Here is a 25,125-nt window from a genome sequence, read left to right on the forward strand (position 1 = left end):
GGACACTGTATACTTCTCTTAAAAAAAAAACATCTGTAAGACAGGATGTTATTTCTTTGAAATATAAGAAAATAAGACGAAAATATTACTGCCTGTCACTGTAAGATGCTAAATCAGGATGAAATCATGTTTCCAGTACATTCTTGCAGAGCCGATGGTGACAGTGTTTTTTCTGCTTACGAATAAACATCTCCAAATGGCACCAGGACACACATATGTTTAGTATTGGATCATTAAGCCACAGCAGACTGTCAGTCCAACGACAAAAACATCAATGATCAGCAACAATGTATCAGTTAACCATAATGTGCTGCTGATTACTTTTCAATGGAATATTATACCTCAGGGTGGTTTTAGCAGCCTACAGCTGTCTAGAGTAGAATCCAGAGGGATTTTGTTTTTTAATAAATTCGTTTTTCAGCATTAAAAACAGCCATTTTCTTTTGTGGCATGACTGTGGCGCTGGGTGTTACTTTCGGAATAATTCAAGATCTGCAATATGCCCTTTGTGTGAAAATATCAAGTCTGAATATTGTAATTGTGATCATTATGGGACCAAGGGTCCAATTATTTACGCACCGCATGCCCTTTATGCCAAAACTCTGGCTCCACTTCCTGGACTGACTTCCTGTGACTAAGTAAGCATGAAAAACTGTGGCTGATGATTCCGGGTGACAGAGTTTCCTCGGTCTGCCACATCTGCTGGGGATGTCTTTTAAAAAGTCATTGCAGCAGTGAATTCACAGAGAAACTGATACTTAATACTTTCTTGCCATTGTCTTTGCAGACCTGGATTGCAGTTACAAAAATGAATTTGTTTCTTTGCCAAGACATGGCAATGAGTAAAGATAGATAGACATTTCTCATAATTGTGTATGTAACAAACAAGGGGTTACGCAATCCATAAGTGGCTACATAAATCACTCGAACGCAGGCCTCTTGCTGCTACTTGCTGACAGCATCTGTTCTTCTGGAGGCTATATTCATCATTAAAAAAAGAAAGATCCCGAACATTGTGTGATTGACACTCAAACTGCCACCTTCAACTGATGCTATTTTAGGACTATGACAAATTGCTGAATGTTTCAGAGAAAAAAAAGAAAACCCCACAGGGTTCAGCTGCTTGACATACTGTACGCATTCAAGACTAAGTTCTTGGTTTAGTCCAACTGCATTGAACTTGGAGCTTAACAAATTAAATCTTGCGTAACGTTTTATTTATTTCATATATCTGCTGATTTAAGAAGACGAAGGAAAGGAATTTGATTACTGTTACACAATACAGAAAAATTGCATTGTGAATTGTCTTTCTACTTTGTGAAAGGGCTTTACAAATGTGTTATTTGTGAAGTGTTGACACTGAAGCACAGGATTACACTGTTACCTCAGACACACCGGTGAAGGATTAAGTAGGAGCTCATGGGAATCCATGAACAGTACCTCCAAATTCATGCGTCCCATCTAAATTAAAGGTGGACAATAGCTTTCTACATTCAAAGAGCTCACAGTGTAGCACATTATATCACTTCCCACTCTGTTTAGTCAGATCCAACAGCCTCAGGGAAAGCTGATGTTATGCACCCGGCTGAGGCTCGGTGGGATGCTGGGGCTTAAATGGTTAAACAGACTCCTCACAGTGATGAAGCTGTGTACTTCATGCGATATGTGTATTGATCCTGTCATAATCAGTGCTTTCAGTAACTGTGTGTTAAGCGCAGGTAGCAGACAATGAATCACTGGACATTTCCTTGCATGTGGTTTCCAGTATCCAGCAGGTTCTCCCATTAGTCAGTCTCTTTCTGGTCATTGGAGAAAATGACATCGTTACTAAATCCCAATGGACATCCTTCAGCAAATATTGGTCTTACAGAAAAGCCTCCAGTCATGAGTTATTGTTATTTACCTCCCAGGACAAAATCCTCTTACCACATTGATCTGCAATTTCAAATCCTTTGCCAGAGGAGGCTCACAAGATGCATACTGGTTTCCAGTGCCTTTTAGGATCAGGTTTAACACTACACAGAGAGCAGTGCAGACAGCCTGCCCTGTGTCAGAGGACTGCTGTAACCAGATAGCAGGTGGGGATTCTAATGGAGAGATCATCTCTTACCTTGACAGCTACCAGCATCTTGTCCTTGGTTGGGCTGAGGTTATAGCACTCTGCCAGGAAAACCTTCCCAAAGGCCCCCTCGCCTAGCTCCCTCTTCAGAACGATGTCACGGCGTTTTATGTGTTGCACATCTGCAGGCAAGGACAAAGCGTTCGTTGTGAGGCACCAGCGACTATCTGTCTTGTTTTTCTTTTTTTTTTCCTTTTTGTCTGCCTCCTATGGCTGTCAAGCACATATTTCAAGAATTGCACTGAAACACCCTTATTCCACAGAGGCGGGCCACTAACAAGAAGTGCTCAATATAGGAAGGGTGAACTATGACCCCTCATCCAAGCAATGTCATGGCAGATGCTGTAATTTTGCAAGGCCTGACAAGTGCGCAAGACCCGCAGACTGGACTGAGCTGACAAAAACACCAGGCACTCATCAATGAGAGGCAGCAGGCATGTGACTTTCCCAGACCCGATAATCACTAAACAGAAAGACAGTGATGCCACGGTTGAGAGCTCCGTTCCAATTGAAATAAATAAATAAATACGTTTCTGCATGTCCTGCACAGCCAAGCTCAATCTGTCAGTATGTAAGAAGGACAGAGGAAGTCAACAATCTCTGTGCTTTCCACCTGTTTAAAATTCCTGAAACAGTTCTACCGGGAGAGAGAGAGAGTTCCATATGGCCAATCAGAGCAGCATCTGGTATTTACTCAGAATGTTAAAAACAGGACTGTGAGGTTGAGGTGTTCTCCAAAATCAATAATGAGTTGACTCACCAACACTGGAGATCAAATTATGTCTTTTTTTTCCCCCCGCTTTCTTTTGGAAGACTCAAAATAAATTTGTTATTGACCCACAGCGGGACGTAAAAACGAACGAGTCCTGATTTGTGGTTGGTTGGCAAACGGCAAAATTCCTCAAGCCGGGTTGCTAATCACACGTACATATTAAGTGCAATTAAAGCCAAACCACTGCTGATGCAGCAGCAAACTGAGGAATGTGGAATTGATCCGACGGTGATAGTATACGCTGCTGTCTCTGCTGTGATTCCAGGCAATTTTACACGCTGTTTAAGAACACTGCCGTCGGGCACTTTTGCAATGGATTTGTTGACATGAAGATAAAAAGGGTGCATATGTTATTTGCCAAACTAATTAAATGTATTTGTTTAAATATAGATCTTGTAGAAAAAAATCTAGCTCTTAATTTACGATGTGTTCGTTTTTCTCGTTCCTGAGTGGTAGGTTCACAATTAGCCGGTTATGAGCATGCTTGAAGGTACAGCATCTTTCCTCATACAGCAATCAACAATATTGCAACTTCTGAAAGCCAATTTGTTAACAGTAGTGAGAGTTCCCAGTTGACTGCCACCATTTTTTTGATTGATAAAAAAGGAGGCAACTCAAAATTGGCATAGTTTCTGTGTCATCTACCACAGAGCTGAGATATAAATATGAAATGAAATGTAAATGAAAATACAGAAAAGATCATAGTAATTACTCTGCCTCTGTCTGCCCCATTTTAAGCTGGGTTTCTAAAATGTTGAATTAAATATAAAATTGCAACAGCTAAGGTTTTGTTTTTATTTCTTCCTGCTTTTGATATTGGAGACAATTCCTGGTATATTTATCTATTAACCTATTGTAAGTTGTGCTTTGTGCTTCACTTTGGGCATATTATGATGATGATGATTATTATGATTGTTATTATTGTTATTATTATTATTATTATTATTAGTAGTAGTAGTAGTAGTACTATTAAGTGTTCCTTTACCATTTTAAGTACCTTAAGTACCCTTTAAGTACCTACCTACACAATTTTATTTTCCCACATTGTCTTTTAGCTCATCTAATAATCCTTATCTGGCACACCAAACTTCCACATGAAATCAGTAATTTGCTTTACCCAAACTCCATTGTTCTATCCGAGGGTTCTCCAACATATGGGAAGAAAACAAAACACAGACAACTATAAACTATAGCAAAAAGAAGTTCCCCAGGTTCCATTGTCGAGTCTCTATATTTAGAGTGCACTAACTGGCATGCATTATTCAGGGTGAAGGAAGCAGAGTTACACTGTAATCAGTTAGGTAGTCCCTCCAATGCCCGTCCTGGCCCCTCTCCTGCTCCATCACACGCTGTTCTTTCAGTGCCTTCTACAGAGAGGTGCAGACATTTATAACGCAAATGGATGAGCGTTAAAAAAAATGAGGTGGCTAATAAGAGCGAAATTGCATCCACTTTCCATTTTCGGCGTGCCCGTCCTTCGTTTTATTTTCTTCAAGGGTGCAAATAATAAAAGGTAATGCGTTCGAAATGAAAGATCACAGTTTCACTCGTTTCAGAAGCATGATAGCACATGCGCCGCTCACAATTCGAGTGTCCCTAAATTATGTTTAACCCAAATGGGAGAAGACAGTGCACTGTTTCGGCTGCTACGTTAATATGTGATTTTGTCTGTCTCTCCTGTCAATGAGGGGGGAGTGTTTTTGCACTGTGGTCTGAGGGTAGAGGGGCAGATGGTGCTCCAGAGGAAGGTCATGTTCACATATGCATGCTTGCTATGGAAGGGAACTTGGATCGGTCTGTGGCCTTTGAACTTTGTGACATACAGTATATGAACAATAACTACTGTTATCTTCAAAGAGGAAGCAGGGCAACTCACTTCCATGAAAAAGGTAGTTAAAAATTCTGTTCCACCTGGGTTTATCCCCCCCCCCACCTTATCTGAGGATAAAACTGAGGGCCTGTGTTAAGCTGAGAGACAACATGAGTCTGTCTTTGTCTCAGACATACATGAAGACAAAATCATTGATTGTCTTTTTTGGTTGTGTTGTGCTTTGATCCACTTTGGGTGAGATGGTCAATGAGTGTTCACTCTAGCTCTTCTAAAGCTCTTTTTGCCTTCAGGACTTTGGGCATACTTCAAGGAGATCAAGTACTACATATCTGAAGTATGAAGTATGAAAAACGGGAGAATCTTTCCACACAAGAGTATTTTGAAGGTTCCAGTCATACCAAGGTGCTACCACTGAGTTTGAAGGTGATGTCTAACTATATGTGAAGGTGCTCTCAGTGTTCACTGAGACTGGGTTACCTGCCTCTTTCAGAGCACTGGCGTTGTAGTTATCAGTTCACCTCTGTCTCCACTGCCCCACGCTTAATGACAATGCATGCAAAAATAACAGACAAAGGGGCCACGCTCGGCCCCCTCTGAGCTGTCTGTGTGGTGCTCCTCTGATGCTAGAGTCACCTTGTCTCCCAGGTTGATCTTTATTCATTTTCACAAAACACATCTAAAACAGGACACCCCCTCCCTAACAGACACAGATAAATAATGGATAACACACTTTCAGAGAACAGAATATTTTGGATAAGTGGATGTACAAAAAGACAAACAGAGAGGATGACGAGCACAGAAAAATAAAACTTCCAGTAAGAGAGTCAACTTCTCTGGACAAGTCAATAATATAAATAATAAAAAATAATGTTCTACTATTCCTATCCTTGTAAATTCATTATACAACAGTAGCAAAACATTAGATTTCCTAATTCCTTAAAAGATCCCTTTTTCAAAGAGAGAAGTTTGAGAAAAAAATTCATTGAAAAATGTATACAGTAAGAAGTATTTATTTTGTCATTTATTCTCATTTTGAGAATATTAATCCTAGAATACAAATGAATACAAGGCATTCCTTGTATGATTCATAAAAGCTATTTAAAAATGATCATTCATTGATATTTTTATGTTCTTATGAAGATGTTGTGGAGAGAAATGGTATGGAAAATTGGATGCGAGAGGGTTCAGCTGCTGAATTAATATTGCACTTACAATGAGCGATTATGTTTTACAGTCCTCACCCATTTTCACAGCAAAATTGTATAACTGCAGAAGTACAATCTGCACTGGCATTTCCTATGCTATATCATATATCAATTGAAAAAACAAACTTGTGGGATTTTGGAGTATCAACCCATTAAAGTTTAACCTACTCTAAGACATAAGCCTAAGACAGCAAGTCTATATATAGGCTCACACACATTTCCTTTGTAGGCACATGATATATATTCTTTATTCATATGTATAGAATATTTTACCGCATAGAAGAAACACACAATGCAATGTCATGTTGCCCTGAGAGAATTAGCTTTCTCCTGCAAACTGTATCTAACGACTGCATAGCGTGTAACTGAGTGTTTAAATCCCTTCTTCCTGCTACGAGAGCGTGTGACCTACACAGACAGCATGCGGCACACATTATGGACGGGAAAGACGCCATGACGTGTCTGGTGTCTGCAACCCAAGGGGACAAACAAAGGCGGCACAATTCATAAGCGCTGTTGGACCCCGAATGTTGAAAAACACGAGCCCTGTAAGCAAACGCGACAATCACGTAATGCTAAATAAGTAATGAGGTGTAAAGCGTGCGCGCTGGTGTGTGAAAAAGGACTTTGTTTGTGTCTTTAAAAGCTTGAGTGGAGACAGCGTGTCACACTTCGGGGACGGAGACGGTGAGCTGGCGGTGGGAAGAGGGCAGCGGTTACCCAGCGCACCGAGCGCAGGCCACGGAGAGTCGACGGCTGCCATGACACCGTTCCAGCTGTAACATCTGAGGTCATGTTTTCGGGGGCCGGGTCGCTACCTCGCACTTTTGCTACCCAGGACCACACCAACCCCTTCTGCTTGCCAAAGGACTCCTCTGAGATTCCAGATGCATACACGTTGCTATTTCGCACACATCACTTCATTTACTAAGTAATTTCCTCCCTCTCCATTTCAGCTAATGCTTTTTGTGCTTTCTGGTGCAAAACAGCTCAGGTGACTGCAGCCATTGGTGGTTGTTGACATAACTCACCCTCCCCTTTTTATATATATATATATATATATATACATACATATATATATATAAAATATATATATATATATAAAATATATACTAAAATATATATATATATATATATATATATATATATATATATATAAATATATATATATATAAAATATACTCTCATTATTATCCATCATTATTATTTTCATCACATCACAAATACAACAGGCTCACCATTAAGGCAAAGTCACATTGAAAATGATGACAATATCTAATCCACCACAATAACCATCCACTTTTATCAGTCAAAGCACAGAGGTAATGTATAAGTAAATGTATATAGTAAATGTATATGTAAACCATGAGCCTGAATAAACAATCACTTAGAGAGTGATTATTACAATCACTGCTAAGTGTGGCTAGCACTTATAAGTCATTTTTAGTTATCGAATGTGGTGAGACAAATCCAGTCGTTTGAGGTTGAGCAATATACTTTTTTCTTGTTAAAGTTTTGCTGTCATTGTCATTCTCACTGTGGCTGAGGCTTTATAGTTTTTCAATTCTGCTAAGCTTCCTTGAATTCCAGTGTATTTTTTTCTGAGGACTGGGATGGGTCAGAGTAATTTGCAGGTGCTTGGACTCTGAGGAGAATATACTCGGAGGTGGACTGTCACTCCCCGAAACCCTTCACCAAGGCTTCAGCTCAGAGATTGAGTGACCTCAAGTGCAGGTGTTGGAGGGTGATTGATTTGAGCCGAAACTGTGTGAGTCTACGCAGTGCAGGAATGTAACCACATGAACTACCGCATACCACAACATTTTAAACCCCCTGATATGTCACGAAAGATCGATTGTCTCACCTTCCTGCGTCCGCTTCACACACACACACACACACACACACACACAAACATCACTCGTTTCTGTCACTGAAGCAGCATGTCACACCACAGTGGGGAGAAACGGTAGCCTTTCATTTCAAACAATTAATCAGGCAAGCAGTGGTTACCTTCTTGCCAGAATCATTTTTCCAGCCGTAGACATTAACAACGAGAAACACGGTACCTTTATGAGCAAAAGGTACTTTGTGGATTTTGTTTCTCAGCTTAGGTGCAGTGAAGGTTTATAGACCTCTTATCCTCAGCATCTGGTACAAATGTCTCCTTCAAGACTCTCTAATAAAAATGGAACTGGTTGCAGTGCTGTACTTTGCGTGTCAGGCATGCAACATAAAAAAAGAATGTGATTAATAGGGTATCAGAAAAAAAAAATTGAGTAATGTGTATGAGAATATTAAGCTACATCATTCAATTAAAGATGTATCTTTTCTGACTGAGCTCTGAAACAGCCAAATTGGATTTGGTACATGCTCTCATGGGTTAAACAAAGCACACTGTACATCATTCAAAAGCCAACAAAGGCGACATGGGAACAGTTCATGAGATATAACTCAGTGTTGATATACTGGCTCTTGTGAAATATGTATCCATCTTTAAATCAGTAAACTGACTTCTGAAACATGTTTATTGTGATAATTAATAAGGGCAAGTACATGATCAAGTAACACACCTTATTTATGCTGATCCTATTCAGGCTGGAGAGGGAAAGGGGTGAGTGGTGGTGGTGGTGAGGGTGGGGGTGGGGGGGGGTGATAAAACAAGGTTTGCTCCCAGAATGCAATGACCGTTATGCAAATGTGCAGCAATTACATGCCCTTAATGAATCTGGCCTTGGATTAATTGCATGCATATATATTAACTGTTTACCAATCAAAATATCTGGACAAGAACTGAGAGGACAAAAATCAGCTGCTTTTAGTCTGTTATCATTCTCATGCCCTTGGGCATACTAGTTTTGCTTGTTTGCTCCACTCATTAAATCAAATGTTTGGAAATATTACAAATACATTTTCATTCCTGTGACCCTGGTATCTGGCATCAGTTCCACTGGAGCAAAAGATAAAATAAAACACAATAAAATACAGTTAAATCCTTTTTGTCTGGCATGTCTGAATCCTTTGAGTTCTGGCGTTGGTCTATGATGTATGCTTTGCACTCCTGTCATATCCCACATGGAGACATGTAAGAATAAGGAACGAGGACACACTGTAACATCTCTCATGGGTTCAGAGAGGCTGGAGCCAATATTTCACTGATGACCATAACTAATATTTTAATAATGATTGCAACTGAGCAAAATGATTTTACACCAATAAGGGGACAGTGAGCACTTTATGTCCAGCGTTCCTTGGTGGGGTAAGGGGGGGGGGGAGGTGAGACGCTCTAAGGGGCTTCAATAACTACCTTCTCATTGACAATTTAACACCCGGCTACAGACGTTATTGTTATCATTATTCATCTCAGAGCATTAGCTGTGAGCCCTGTGAGGGGAGGTGGCGACCTAACTCCGGTGACGTGTTGCGCAGCTTACCGTGAAGCTCGCCTTTAAATATCTCATTTATATTCACTTATTCTGTCATTAAGTGGTCCGCTGGTCCATCCCATCCTATCTCCACCCCTCGGAGCAAACTATTACCCGCACTGCCCCCCCCCCCCCCCCCCCTCATCCCACCTCACCAACACCCCCAGCCTCCCTGCTCAAGGCGTCCGGAGAGCAGGATGTGTTTCTTTAACCTTCAGCTTCCATCCGCCTGCATTTCAGCACCCTATTTACACAGGCTGTGCTCCGGGGACTCTGAGGATTAAAAGGCAATATCCAGAGGCTCAGGATCATTCATTTACCCCTCGCCCAGCCAAGCCCTCAGCTCCTCACGGTGGCCCAGGACAACGTAAAAGAACATGATGGGTTCTGTAGGTGCAATCTGCTCGCTGCTGTGTGTGTGTGTGTGTGTGTGTGTGTGTGTGTGTGTGTGTGTGTGTGTGTATGTGTGTGTGTGTGCAATCAGGTTTGCAGATGTACAGTCAATTTGTGTCCTCTCCTGTTCGCACAAAGCGCCAAGCTCCCGTAAGTCCCTGCATAATAAAAAAACTCCTTGCAACAGACATGAGCAATGCCAATAGTCTCTGTGCCTGGCTCTCCTCATCTCCATAAATATACTGCTTTTGTCTTCCTGACAGAGCTGCACCGAATGGACAAGCAGAATTGCCTATCCTCTTCTCACAGGCATTGTGTTCCTGTGTACACACAGACTCAGTAGGCAGCGAGATACGGCGGGGTTTGTATGAAGTCTTCATTTGACATAATAAACATACATTGAAGGAGAATGCGCAAAGCAGACTCCCCAACGGTTTGAGCGGACGTCCGCCTAGTCCAGCCGCCATTGTCTGCCATGTCTTTGGTGCTGCATAACGAGACGTCAGTCTTTGACCAGAGCGCAGAATCAGGCTCCTTTCAAAGCAGCCGTGTCTTGCCTTGCCTGAAGCATTTCTTTCTTCAAAACATTACCTCTGAATCTTAGTAATTAAAACAGGAAGCGTGGACAAAGGGAGGTCCACGCCGTCTGCCGGCATTTCATAGTTATTACGAAGGGGCCGCATTTTAGAGTACCAAATCAAAGAGGTATTGTTTAATTCAGGCTGGCAGATTGTGACACATCTTTAATTAAAACAGCAGGCCGAGTGATAAAACAAAGAGCTTGCTTGAAGAAATAATAGAGTTTGCTTGATATCTATCTGTCATTAGGCCAGGGGGGCTGTCCTTTGTCATTCTCCTTTATCTCGCTAATAAGGGCTCGTTTCCCACAGATTATGCATTAGCTCAGAATGGGAAATGGCTGACCACACAGTGAGTTACTCCTCTGCTGTTGTGCTGGCAGCTGACCGGCTGTGAAGGCCCTCACTCAAACAGACGGTAACCGCATGACTTCTTACTTCCTCTTGCAATTCCCCAGGTAATAGTAATCATTTTTGAATTATATCAAACAGAAGGACACCCCAAATTGCACACAACACTGTAAAGATGTACCCAGAGAGAAATAAGGCATAAACCATTTCTTATGACTGTTGTTTCTCAGCTCAAAGCGCATCTAGCTGTCAAATGTCTACATTGCTCTCTCCTTTCAAGGATGCTGCCACTTTTAAGGGCTAGTAAACCCATCAGAAAAATAGAAAAAAGTCAATAACAACCCGCATATATTTAGTTACCTTGCTGATTTGTGATAGTGATTCTAATATTTTTTTGACTTTGTGAAGATATGGGTTTATATGCTGTGTGATGCTGTATTCCCTAAAGCCAAGCACTTAAGTGGCTTTTCACTGGCATTTGAGGGACACGTCACAAGATATCACAAGATAACATATGCAGGTTTCCAAAAAGTAACTGGGCCATAGAGCCCAGAGAGCTCAAAAAGTAACTGGGCCGGCAGCAATATTTTCTGTCTGCGTGGAAAGTGCTCAACTCTGTGGAACCTCAAACCATAGGCTAACATCAGTGCCATCCAGGATTAGTTAGGCTGCCTATAAAGAGTCTTCTGTCCATTCTAGGAGCAGCATGTGCTCTTAGCCTTAAGATAAACTCAAAACTGTGAGAGGCTGACCAGGATGTGAATCTCCCATGTACAGTGAATGGATGAATAAATTATGGCTCCACGGTCAAACATCAATAATTTAAGCAGGTCTCTATTTTCCCAGATCTGAGGGAAAATGGCAGTGGATGCGCAGTGTGCACAGAGCAATGTGAAAGGAGGCTACAATTGATTGGCACCGTTGTCCGGATGGCACCAGGACAGCGTTTTGGGCCCTTGGGCCAGCCCCTGGGCAGGGAGAGTGAAAAGATGTACAGTATCAAACTGGCAGTGGAGACGCCAGGACTGCAACTTGCCACAAGCGCTGTGTGGTTGAAAACGAACGTGAAATCAGTGATAGGCACATGGTAGGTTGCAGAAGATGCACAAATGCTATGAGGGAACGTTTTGCACCTCACACATCAACTGCTGCAATGTTTTTTTCCATCTTTCGGGCCTCTCGGCTCACTACCTTTATTGCACTGGGAGACACATTCTGCAAGCAAACTTCAGTGGTTTCAAATAAATAATGGATTCTTAAATGATTCCTGAATATTCTCTGGATGAACAGCTTTAATTCTACTATTTCTCAAATCTATTTCTTCACAAAATAACATTGCATAAGACACCCCTTTATTTCTCTGTGTTGCTCAGCTTTAACAAGCTGTCTAAAATGTTCCTGTGAATTTCAAACTATTTAGATTACTGTTTTCATTTTATGCAAAGATGATTGCTTACTGTCTGATCTAAGCATGGCAATGCCTAAGACATGTTGATGCTGGTTTTTTTTGCATACTTCAAACACTTTTTCCAGCACAAAATGCTTTTAAATAATCAAATGAAACATTTTTTTTTACATTGACACAGAGCATTAACTTTTGACTGATCTTCAATGAACATTTTAATGACTAAATGGATAATAATTAACATTTCTTCAATTTATCGGTTTTATTAATGTCTTCTCACCTCCATTAGATACATCTTATTAAGGAGTCAAGCACTCTCTACATTTTATCGTGATTACCGTCTCTGTTTTTTTTCCACTAAAGGCCAAACAAGTTCAAGATCTCAACAAGTGGTAGAATTCAGAAAATATGGACACCCTGCGCTTGGTGTAACTTGTCTGTATAATATACTAGATGTTAAAAATACTGGAGGGAGGGGGACAAGTTCCCAGTTCAGTCAACTTTTTTTTCCAAAGAGAGCATCTTTGAACCAATCTCGTAGTACGGTAGCTAATGAAAATATCAAAAGAACAGGGTGAACCAAATAAGCCATTTCACAGGGAATTTCACTCTTCCGTTGACACCAGTGAATTGCTTGTAAACGCTTATAGCTCTTCACATCTCTGATGTTACCGAGAGAGAGAGAAAAACAAACAAAAAAGAGCATACAGTTGCTTAATGCTCTTTGGAGGAAAGTGTACTGTCAAAACAGGGGAGAAAATCCTCTCTGCTCTCATGTCTCATTGATTAGCTCTGCCTGTGATAAGAACAAAACATTGACTAAAGACAGATTTAGAGTTTTGTTTTTCTGTCCTCAAAGACAGTGAAAAGATCACTTCCTAAACTTTTCTACCCAATGAAGATAAAATGGGGTCATAACCATATGGTTCAACCATAAGCATTAAAATAATTAATTATGTGAGATATGGTAATATCTTGACATGATCATCCTAACAAGCATGAGGTCTCTGAAGCATTGGGATGATATAATCAATGCTATAAAAGAGTATATCTCAGTATTTAATTCTCTCCTTTTTGACTATTTGATTTTTTTCAGTTTTCAGCATTTTCCCCAAAACTATATAGCCTGTGATTATATTACAGACAAAATATTGTACAAAAATCTACTTAGATGAATATGATGGACAGTTGAAAAGACATTGGTATAAACCAATTGAAACGTCAACATTGTATTTCATTCTCAATATTGTATGAAACAAGCTAATTTACCTAGCTGGAATGCATTATTTTTAAGATGAAAGGAGAAGAACTGTTAGATGTTAAAAGATGCATATGATTTGTTATGGTATGGTTAACAAAAGGAAAAAAAAAGAAAAGAAAGAACAGCTTAGTTAAGTAACAGGTGAGATTAACATACATATTTGACGTATACTAAGTGTTAGGCAGTATGGTTTTCAAAAACGCAGTGACTCATAACTGATCTCTGTACAAGACAAACAAGGTCAGCTTTGTGTTCCGCCCCAGCCTCAAGAGCATACAGCTGTGCACTGCAAATATCCATCATTAACTGGATCAGAGTCAGAGGATTTTCTCCGTCAGAGTTATTGCCCTAAAGCAGGTAGGAGCAATAACACCTCTGCTTGCATCTAATTCCATGTGGGCTTCTACTCAGCGGGCAATTTTAAGCTCTTTATGAGAGGGAAGAAGGGAACCCAATAAAAGGGAGGCCCTTGTTCCTGTGCCCCCAACCCTGCCCCAACCCACCCCAGCTTTCCACGTTAAACTCTCAGTTCCAGCTCATTTGAATTCCAGGTGCGTGAAATGAAGGATTAGTTTAATACGAGGCCTCTGTCATTTATTTATTAGTTCCCGATCAGATCCGCAGCGTGCGAGCCTGATGGATTATAAATCGGTCGCTCCGCATTAAAAATTCATGCGATCCATAATGTATAACTGTAGTAATTTATTTATCAGCGCTAAATGTGATTTCTTTTCCTCTCATTGGGCCCCCTCTTAAGCCACGAGTGCTCTCGGAGGCCGGACGGACCTGCGGGCCTGACTGCGGTGGCAGGTAAGGGAGCCGAGCACCACTCATCATTCAGCTAAATACAGCCAGCGCGCCCCTGCCAAGAGCCGCGAACATGGGAGCCTGCCAGCCTCAGCTCTTCAGAAGCGGCTTTACATTCCCCTCACGTACACTCTGTCTGCGCTGCGTGACAAACCTACCCGCGGTACGAGCGATTCACATGCTTCCTCATAGCCACCGGGCATTATTTGACTTTGCATCGGTCGGACGGAAACAATGGATGCCGTCTTTGTTTGCCTCGCGGCCCCCATCATCTTTCATCTGTTTCCTCCTGAGCGCTTAATGGAAATCTGAACAATTAGGTTCTAAACCAATCTTGTCTTTACCCCGACCAAGCGCAGCAGTCCCGTGAGTTTGAGAGGCCGTGATCGAGTGGTCCGCGCGGGCCGACCGCAAGCGGTTCCGGTCAAAGACACGCAGCTCACATAAAAGGGGGTCTGGAGTCCATCATCAGATTTTAACAGAGGACAAGCTGTTACTATGCGTGGTGTGAAATGCTGCCTAGAGTCGCCGAGGTGCACAAAAGGAGGAACACCGTGGGTACCAAAGACACAATTAATTAGTATTTCCTTTATTTCATGTTAAAATTTCCACTGCTGTCTTGCCAAATTATTACAGAAAAAAATTTAGATATGAGGCTAATGTGCATTACAGTTTCATGATGAATTATGTCCTTTTTTCCTTCTTTTACTTTTCAGAGCAAGGAGTTATCTCAGCAGCAGCTGAGGCCTATTTTGGGATGAGAGGCTCAGCGAATTCTTTGCTTAAAAGTGCAGTATAGTGAGATCAAAGACTGCCCATAATCAATACACAACTCTTGGATCTTTTAGCAGTAAATTCATTAGGAAAATAACTCGGGAAGATCTAAAAGTCTTAAAAGTTGATGTGTATGACTACAGCATCAGTTACTGCTACTAGCAGGCTGAAAGCCCAAGCTCTGTAATACCATTGCCAGAGGGATAAACATGGTGGAGCCACTTCCAGGGCTCCATTGCCAACAAATCCAATATGGCGGCCATGAAATTAAGAGCCAGCAAATGAAGTATTTAGAACTAAGTACTGAGGGACAGCAGCCAGGAAATACAATATGGAGAACAATGGAAGGACACTGCAGCCAGCATAATCCACACTAAGAGCGGAGCTTTGGGGAACCCACGAGTCGGATTATTCATCAGAATACATCTTTTGCATCAAGGAAATAGGATTATTAGATTCAGCTCACTTAGATCCAGATTCCTAGAGCAAACAGCCAATGGATGTGGAGCTGTCAATGCGGTGCAGTTGGAGGATATAAGCGGACGACCAGCCAAATTTTTTGCAGTACGGCAAATCCAATTCCGACTTGAGATCCCGGCTGAGATTAAATTGCAGCAAACTGATTTGGGCGGCATCGAAATGGCCTATGAGGTCAAAGAAAAGATTTTTTCCGTTGTCGAATCCAATTGACGACTATTTGCGGCATACAATTGCTCAAGGGTACGTACAACTGAAGAAAAACAGATTTATGCACCATTGAAAGTACATTGTGAAGCAAGGTCAAGGGCAAACTAGGTACAAATGACAATGAACATGGTTAGTGCCAGCAGTTTAGAACGAGAAGATGGTCTTCCTAGGCTTTGAAATTATCCCCTGTATGGAAAGGTAATTCATTCCCTTCTGTTTGGAGGAACTCCGTCGCAATGGGTAGAGTAGTTTGCTGCCTGCAGGCTTGAAAGTGGGGATCAGGTGGAGAGGCAGGCTTAATGGAGCCGGAGGCCGGCGGTACTCACAGGTGGTGGGTTTGTTGCAGTTGTGTCCGTGCCTGAAGTACTGTGGGTTCTCGATGACAGGGATGCGGGTCATACCGATGACCACGGCGTCTGGCCCGGCGTCCAGCGTGCAGGGAGTGATGATGCCATGGTTGACGTGGTGGAGGGGGCTGGCGGAGTCCTCCTCTCCACTAATTACCGCCACCGGCCCTAAACAAGAAGGCAGGGAGGAAGAGAGAAAGAGGCATGAGTCAATTTTTCAATGTCTTCGGAATGGGGAGCAGGGTTGATTTCCGGTTTAGTTTTGTTCAGCGTTCATTTTTGCCTGGTATATTCTATGTATCCATAAATGTTTCTTTTGACAAGCTGTTCAAGCCACAACTTGTCATGCAAACAGTTTTTTTTTTCTTTAATTTTTTATTTGAATTTGTACATGAAAGAGCAAGACAGAGCATGTGTGAGAGAAAGAGAAAGGAAGAGAGAGACACGGAGAATGACAGAGACAGAATGTGTGAGGGAGAGGGAATGAGGGAGTCCTTCCAGGATGACATTGAAGTAAGGGGTGCCATTACCTGAACCAAACAGCACTGATTGAATCACAATAGAACGTGGGGTAAATAAATAAGAGGGGGGTGGGCATTCATAATTTATCAGCAACACATCTAAAAGCAATAAACTGCCCCTCGCACGGCCACGCTTGCTTGATAGCTTCACAAACGGCACTGTATGCTTGAGTCCTGCTGCATTTACCGGGCTGTAATATAACTGAACGTTCAGCGTAATACTGACCTACTCCTACATAGGATACTGTTACTCCTACTCCTGTAGCACACTCTTCCATTCACTTACAACTACAGCTGACAGCTGCTTCAGTTCCAGTCAGATCACAAGCAGTCACGATGAGTGAGGGGGTTGGGCTTGGAGACAAGCATCCTTCTCAGTCGTCAAGGCAACATTATACAACCTACTGCTTGATGGTTTTTGACAGGGGTGCACCTCTGAGGACAAAGCGCAGTGAGTTTGAATCTGGAGCTTTCGATCTACGTGAAGAGAGGGGGGGGAGGAGAAAGGTCGGAGTGTCCCAGCGAATCACAGGTCTGCCACAGTGAGGGGGTGGCTGTGGGGACAGTAGTAGGGTGTGTGTGTGTGTGTGTGTGTGTGTGTAGATGTGTAGGTGTGTGTGTGTCTGTGTGTGTGTTTGTGTGAGACAAAGGGCAGAGAGTCTTTGCATTGAGGTTGTTCTTCAGCACTTCTGAAATTCATCTGCTCTGTAAATATCTCAGTGCTCAGAAAGCTGATCCAAAGCAGCCTTCAGAGGTATAATGACAAAAAAAGATATAAAAACAAAAGGAATTAATCTTTTTTAGAGGGGTGGGGGAGTTGTCCAATGTATTGGATAACAGATAATAAAGGTTTATGAACATGAATTAAAGATGTATCATCTCATCCACGCCTCTGGGAAGTTTTTTTAGATTTTTATGCTTTTTTATGCTCATTAAAATCTGTCATATATTGCAGGAAATAACAACTTAGCGCTATGGTGGGAATCAGATGTGCTCTGTTTGTATTCGGTCCTGGAGCTGGTGGTGGCATTTCGAAGGCATATGTGCACAGAGGATGACATCTGTGTTTTCATCTCATTCACAGCTTTCACTGTTATATTCTATTTCCCCCTGATTCTACAGTATCTGTGTTTCGGTATGTGACACACCCTGCCTTACAGAGCTGCAAATATGCCATGCTCAAAAAGTCTGCCTGAAAACGAACATACTTATCACGTACTCATCCAAAGCACAGGGACAGTACTACGAGCGACGCTGACGACACACACACGTCTTGTTAACAACCATCAAGTGTTGTCTTCCCTTTTTTACCCCTAGTGATTGGGGATCCAAATGTCTTTTTAAATGCTCTCAAATGGCAAGCGCAGTGCTCCGTTGTGTACTGTAGATGAAATGGTTATGCATTTTTATGCATGTATCAGGCAAAACGCGCTCAAACAGTATTTGACAAAAAAAAAAAAGAAACACAAGAGGGAAGGCCTGACCAAGCTACTACCGCCTCTGCTAAATTTGCCAATCATGCTGCAACTACGTTACCTTTAATACTTACTGGATGATTGACAGAAAATGATGATAAATGTACAACCTCGGTGCACATTGTACTGTGCAATGACAGCACTGTTTTACCACTATTGGAAGAATCCCCCCTCTATAGCTGGCATTCTTCAGCTGACATATTGCTGGATGCAACAGAGAGCACAAGATTGCATTCTTCAGCACAAGATTATTGAAAGCCCAGCCCCTATGCAGCAGTGGGAAAACAGATCATGTCAGCTAATCGGCTATAACCAGTGACTACCTAATTTACTATTACTATTGTCTTTAAACAATAATTGCAGGCGTAATTATTTGTAATCATCTGCATTACTGACCAAGGCTATACAATGCTAGGATCTCTGAAGGCAATCGCAGATCTGAAATAAAATAAACACAAATAAATAGATAAAATAAAACTTGCCTGAGTGTATAGTTCTATAGTTCTTTGTCACAGCTTTACATGACATTTAAATAATACTAAACTGTCACATCTTGGAAAATCATTACATATATTATAAATAGCACTACTATTAGTAGGAACAGAAGCACTATCACTATTTCTACTACCTTTCTTTTTGTTATGATATAAAACTGCTACTATTCCTACTAATAGTAGTGCTATTTATAATATATGTAATGATTTTCCAAGATGTGACAGTTTAGTATCCAAACCCTTATTTAAGTCTTGTAAGCAACATGTGACAACAGATGTTGTTTTTGTTACCCACAAATGTATTTATGAAAGGTCACTCTGCATTCATTTTCAGGTTTGAAAGAGCACAGAACCAGGCAGATACTGCATTAATTAACTGCTACGATTTACATCGTAGTTTAAAAAGCTTCTCAAATCAGTTCAGTGGGTTCATGTGGAGAGGGGTATCTTTCTTCAAGCTGTCTATCGAGGCAAAGCGCGGTGTTGTTCAAACAAACTCAATTACCATTTAAACCTCCCATGGTGCTTGCGTTGATGCAGACAAGCTGGTGCGAACCAGGAGAACCCTTCCAATCCTGTCCGTACAAATGCTATTAACTTGCATATCAAAGGAGTATTGTGGAGAAAGACAAACATTTACTTTCCCAGAACACAACAAAAAATGGAAGGGCTTTTCCAAAAAAACATTTTCAGTTCTTCATCCGTTTGCGTTGTGTCAGCAGGAGCAACACAAAACAAAGCTTTGATGTAGCTTTAGTGTTACTTCAATGTGGCTGCAATGTCAGGCCTCAAATTTGAGCCTGGCCTTTCTCCTTCCCCTCTCAATTCACTGTCGCGGGCAATAACCGCCAGCGCCTCACCCGGCAGCCATATAACTATCGGCGTGACGGAGATCTGGAGTGACCCGTCAGCTTAATGAGCCAGCACAGCTCTACGAGGCGAGGCCTGCCAATCAGAAGAAACAAAAAACAGGCAGAATCAATGAGGTATCGAAGTGGCGGGCAGCTGGGAGAAATAAGAGGGCAATGAAGGCTCCCTGAGGCAGAGGCTCCTAATGAGAGATGGACTGACTGAGATACAGGATGCCCTTCTCCTGCACAGGAGAAAAAAAAGTCAGAGAACAAATCAAAGTGGACACATGACCACTTTCGGTCATGCTAGGAGAGATCAATAAACACCGGGCACTTTGGAGAGAAAGCAACAAAGTGTGGGGAAAAAGTAACAAAGTCTTCATTTGATGAAATTGACACAGTGCAGTGAAAGTCTACCAGTACTATAGTACCCAGCACCCTGAAAACATCTCTGTTTGATTTTATAAAGTAAATTAAAAAAAACACATGAGCCTATGCTAGATCCTTTGACACCGTAGAAATGAAGAAACTTGTACTGATACAGACTTTCGGCATAGTCATGATTGTGCAGCTTGCCTTTCAGAATATCCATCACCCAGAGGAGGACGTCTAAGCTTCTGAAACTGAAAGGTATTAGATTGCATGGATTGCATATTGGCTCAGTAGACTAACATTTCTGAAGGAAGGTGAGCACTGGCATTATGATTTCATACATTGCTTGCTGCCAAATTACCGTCTCTGATAAATTGGTCATTTAAAATGTGCAGATATGTTTCCCATCTTTCCAAATTGAAGCCCTAAGGCCATGACACCATGACGGTTTATTAAAGTAATTGGGGAAAAAGGAAAGTCTTTCTTAACTCCAGACTTTATTTCCTCACTCCTTTGACCCACAAATGAACCGATTGCACAATGTCTTTTTTTTTTGATGCTCCCGTTCAGCAGGGATATTTCCAGCATTTTCAGCTGAATCCTTTTGATCCCCACATCCAAAGTTGCATGCTCCAGGCATTGTGGCAGAGTAGCGCTGTTGTTTGCGTGGGTCAATGTGTAAGACGCCCCCCTCCCTGTCTGCCTTGTGCTGGGCTAAATGCAGCTCCTGCATGGTGACTAAGAAGCCCCTCCCATGACTGCCAGCACTCCGCAGAGCTCGACTCGACTCCCCACCCCAATACAACAGATGCTTTATGGCCGCAACAAAAGCAAATAAATAAATCACCTGGAGACATAGGAAGGAAAATGGTTCTGATCCATAATGAAAGACTAACACTGTGGAGATTTGGCTGGCCTCCAGGCTTGATGTGAAGCCTCATCTGTGAGGGAAGGTTGAGTTTTTTTGTTTTTTTTTTTTTTTGTGAGGGGGGGTGGGGTGGGGGGTTAGGAGGGAGAAGCACACCGTAGCTTATATTTATTTTACCTGAGCGATAAAAAGAAGCACATTCTGTGCTGAGGGGATTTTTCCCCATGAATCAGAAAGTTGCACTAGCTGCGGATGGGATTTGAGACTGAATGTCTCTTGCTGTGCGTTTTTATCTCCGCGCACGGTTCCATCATGCAGATAAACACTTCGCGTTATTCCACAGGACTGGGAACAAATAGAGTAAAATAATCCCAATTTCTCAATCCTCAGCCACAGCCACAAAAAAACCAGCCCCGTTAGCTCTCTGTGTCATTCTCCCACGAAGGGCAATGCGGATATCCAAATAAATATACAGACTGATACATAAACACGTCCACTCCACCCCTACTTCAACCTCTCTCCTCCTTTGCTGCCCTTTGTTCGGGCTGTCTGTGTTTAGTGGTTCTGCTATAAGTGGTTTCCGTGAGGCGTACGACTGAAAACACACATCTGAGAAGCAGAGCCGCTGGTGTAAGAAGCAAGAGCAGACTGATTAATGTGGTACAAAACTGTAAAAGAGAAAGAGGGAGGGTGGGGGGGGGGGGGTGGTCCTCCTTGATGCAGAGGAGGCCTCTGCAACACACACACAAAAAGTGGGACACTGCAGGAAGTGGATCTGAGGAAACAAAGCCTCACCACCCTTCAAAACACTCCCCGTTTCCCTATTCAAAGGTGGCTTATGACTTCAGAACAGGATAGGCTATGCTTCCTCATTTCTGCTGGAGAAAGGAGAGCATTGTAGTGCCACAATGAGGATGCGTTTGCTGGCTGGTTCACAGAAAGCACACCAAGAGGCTAACCTGAAAATGGGCCGGGCACTTGCAAGATAACATATAGATGACGTATTGACCCAAAGTGTACAGCATGAAATATGACTGTCAGCTGGTGCTGGATTTCTACTGGCCGAGATTGTAAAGTATGACCTTTTAAGAAGCAAGCCCCTGACCACTCATTAAACTCGGATATCAAACATCTAATGTGATTGGTTCAGTATTATGTTACTTACAGGCAGAGGGGATTCTAAATGTACACACAGTGAATTTTGTGTGAAAAAGGCTAATACGGTGACTTTTTGACTCTGCATATATGACATTTCCTTCAGTAACAAGTTGACAATAGCACTGCAAATACAAATGTTGGTTATCCTAGGTTTTGTTTTTCATCAGAAAACTCAGACTGCTGCTTTGAATCTAAATCCAAATGCCATTGCCCTCATTAGTGGAATTACTTTTAGTTCATTGTTATTCACCTGCATGCATTTCAAAGTACATGCAATACATCTAATCTCTAATGTGCCTTTTCCCTTTTACAGCAAATGGTTTTGCTTTGTCCTTTTACGTGTTCAGCAGACACAATCCTGATGACCGGCACTATTGAGTTGGTTGCCCTCAGTAAACTCTTTTTATACACAGGAAGTACGGCAACGCACAACAGATGTGACTTTATGATTTACAGTGATTCCAAGGAGCTTGTCAGTAAAACTTCTGGTAACCCAAGACCAGTTACATCAGTATAGTATCTTATTGTTTTACATCATATTGTGTGTTCTTCTGACAATATAGCTAAAAAAGAGCCTGTAGTGCCAGATTCCCTATACAATTATCCCACCCTCTCTCAATGCTAAACACTATATACTTGAATTAAAACAAATCAATTTGATTCATTACATTGTGTAATTGCAGTTACAATTATGGCTGAGTGTCAAGGCTTACACAGAATAACAATCAAACAGTAAATTAACTGCACTAAAAGTGAGAAAATTAGAATTATCCCCAAGATGGTGTACTATATGTGCCACTGGAATTCAAATATATTCATTCAGTGCTTTGATGAATGTGCTCATTTTCCAGAGGAACATTTCCAGCAGAACAATGATTCAAAAGGCAAAAAAAGTGAGAATTCCTGATCATAGGCCTTTTTTTTTGTGAAAGACACCCCATAATGGTTTGGATGAGTATGAGTGAGTTTTTCCAGAAAACAGGATTAAATATTAATTCAGGCAGATTCTGTTGCCTGTAGACAGACTTGCTGATCAAGAAATACCTGGGAACCTGTATGTCAGCACACTACAGACCAGTTCACAATTACGTTTGGTCACGGGACAACACACATGGCATTCAGGGTAGTGAAGAATAAAGATTCATGCACAATACATGCGATGGGTTGAAAATAACAGCATTAGACCGCCCTGTACTCAATTGTTTCAGCTCACATCAATAAAAAAGCTGCAATCATTCTTTAAGAATTTGAATGAGAGACAAGGTTTTCTATGTCCCATCATAGAAAATTCATGTGAAGGCACTGCATTTCTCTCTCCCCCCCTTCCCCCCACACTCTCTCTCTCTCTCTCTCTCTCTCTCTCTCTCTCTCTCTCTCTTCCCCCCTTTCTCTGTTTCTCTCCCCATCTCTCTTTCTTTCCCTTTTCTGTCTCTTTCTCCATTTCTCTCTTTCTCTCTGTCTCTCACTCCTTCCCTCTCCTCCTTCTTCAACCCCCTTGATTTTCTTCCACAGTCTATAAGAGACACTCACAGGTCAACAGTATAAACATGAGCTGCAATGGAATTAAGTGTTATTCAGGGTTAACAACAACCCAATGTAGGAGCACTGGACTGGACCCTAAAACAATCCACTCACAGTATTGCAAATGATACTTTACCGGTAAGAGCACAATTACTGCCGCAATGCCTATTGTTAGCGATAATGATTACTAATATTTCCAAAGATGAAAGCAGAGGAGAAGACTGAATGTTGATGAGTACAAATCCGTGTGTGTAAAATGGGGGGAAAATCATTATAAGAAACCCCCTAAGGGCATGAAGATACAGTCACACTGAATTTACTACAACTGATGTTGAGGATTAGCGAAGTGCTAATTAAATGTCCAGAAAATCTCTCTAATGTACTTTATTCCAAGGTCAGCAGTAGTCCTGTGCTTTCATAATCCTATATGGACACTTTCTATGAAAATGCAACTCAGCACCTGTTCTTTCCATTTATGCTAACAGTAATCGCGTATATACATATATTTAAAATGTTCCACAGCTCTTCATACCCTCCAGGCCAATTCTATTTATTGCATATACGGACACATCATTTTAAAGTCCTTTCCTCTTATACCACAGAAGGACAAAGCCAATTTAATAACATACTGATAGATGGAACTGTGCCAAGTCTTTCCTTGTACGTGGGATGGAAGCAGTGGAGGCTGTGTTTGTGTGTGTGTGTGAGTTGATGGGTAGGGGGATTTGGTGGGCAGGAAAGTTCAAATAAACTAAGGACTTCTGGGACTACCATCCCACGATTCCTTCTGCTGCAGGCACTGTATGTAATACTGTGAGAGACCTCTTCCCTCAAACAGAGCGAAGAACAAACCGGAACCACAAAGTTTAACATCTCACCCTCTCTACACTTTTTACACTGCGTGCTTTTCAGTTGTTTTTTCATTTTGTGATGCAGTAGCCATCAGGCGTAATACATGATGCGACAATGTTGGTGAAAGGAACCCTGGGAGTGCCTTGGCAAAGCACTGGAACAGCAGCATGTTTACCCACTGGTCCGGGACGAGGGCTGCAAAGCTTCACTGCTTCCCCACTGCAACCCCATGTTAACTGGCCTGTTGAATTTCTTTCACGGCTGACTCTGTTTCCTGTGGAAGGTAATTAGGTCTCAACACAAACTGAGCAGAAAAAAAAACAAAAGAAAATCAGATGGAAAATCTATGAAAAAAACTTTCTGCAGCAGAAAGAGGGGATTAAAACACAGGAGATGTGACATGGTGAAGCTGAGATGCCACTCAACACACAGTATAGGGGAAGGTGTCATGTTATGGGTGAAGGGGGAAAAGCAGAAAACATGATGTAACATGATGATGTAAACATTATATGAATGTCAGGCATGGCATTGTTAGACTTCATCTCTGCATTGCATTTGAAAATATGATTCAAAGCCCTAACAGATATCATTGAGGTCCCTTACTTGTCATGAACCCATCATTATCGGTAATTTAGATATTAGTACTGTAATGACATGCTATTTATTACAGTGCATCTGTGACTCAAAATGAAGGCATCAGGAGCAGAGAGAACAGATTACCCCCTCCTGTTTGTATTCAAAACTTTCATATGCTGGGTATTAGCTGACCTCTGAGACAGGACAGATAAGCTAGTTATTCACATGAATAAACAATTTTTAAGAGAGAGCAGCCGGATCTGATTACGTTTTTTTCAACACAGTAACACTAGTATCTCACTCCTACCCTCGCCAGTTCTTCTTGCCTTACTTCATATTGTGGTGTTTGTTTCACAATTTGTGTTTGATACAATGATGGCACTCAGGTGCTTAGCTTTAATGGATGTAATGCCTATTGGCGCTCATGAACTCCAAATACAGCAGCAGAACCCTGCAGTTAATTGCATCTGTCCGCGGGTGCGTGT

General features: G+C 41.7%; 1 protein-coding gene across 1 annotated transcript in view; it reads right to left on the bottom strand.

Annotated features, from left to right (window-relative positions):
- Nucleotides 1–25,125, bottom strand: part of LOC118788376 (NT-3 growth factor receptor-like) — a 163,575-nt gene that overhangs the window by 16,488 nt on the left and 121,962 nt on the right. The window contains exons 12-13 of the mRNA XM_036544348.1: nt 15,932–16,120; nt 2,111–2,241 (exon numbers count right to left, since the gene is read on the bottom strand). Of these exons, the coding sequence (XP_036400241.1) occupies nt 2,111–2,241; nt 15,932–16,120 (320 nt within the window). The remainder of the gene's footprint in view (nt 1–2,110; nt 2,242–15,931; nt 16,121–25,125) is intronic.

This window comes from Megalops cyprinoides, chromosome 13 (assembly GCF_013368585.1).
Source record: "Megalops cyprinoides isolate fMegCyp1 chromosome 13, fMegCyp1.pri, whole genome shotgun sequence".
NCBI classification, from domain to species: Eukaryota; Metazoa; Chordata; class Actinopteri; order Elopiformes; family Megalopidae; genus Megalops; species Megalops cyprinoides.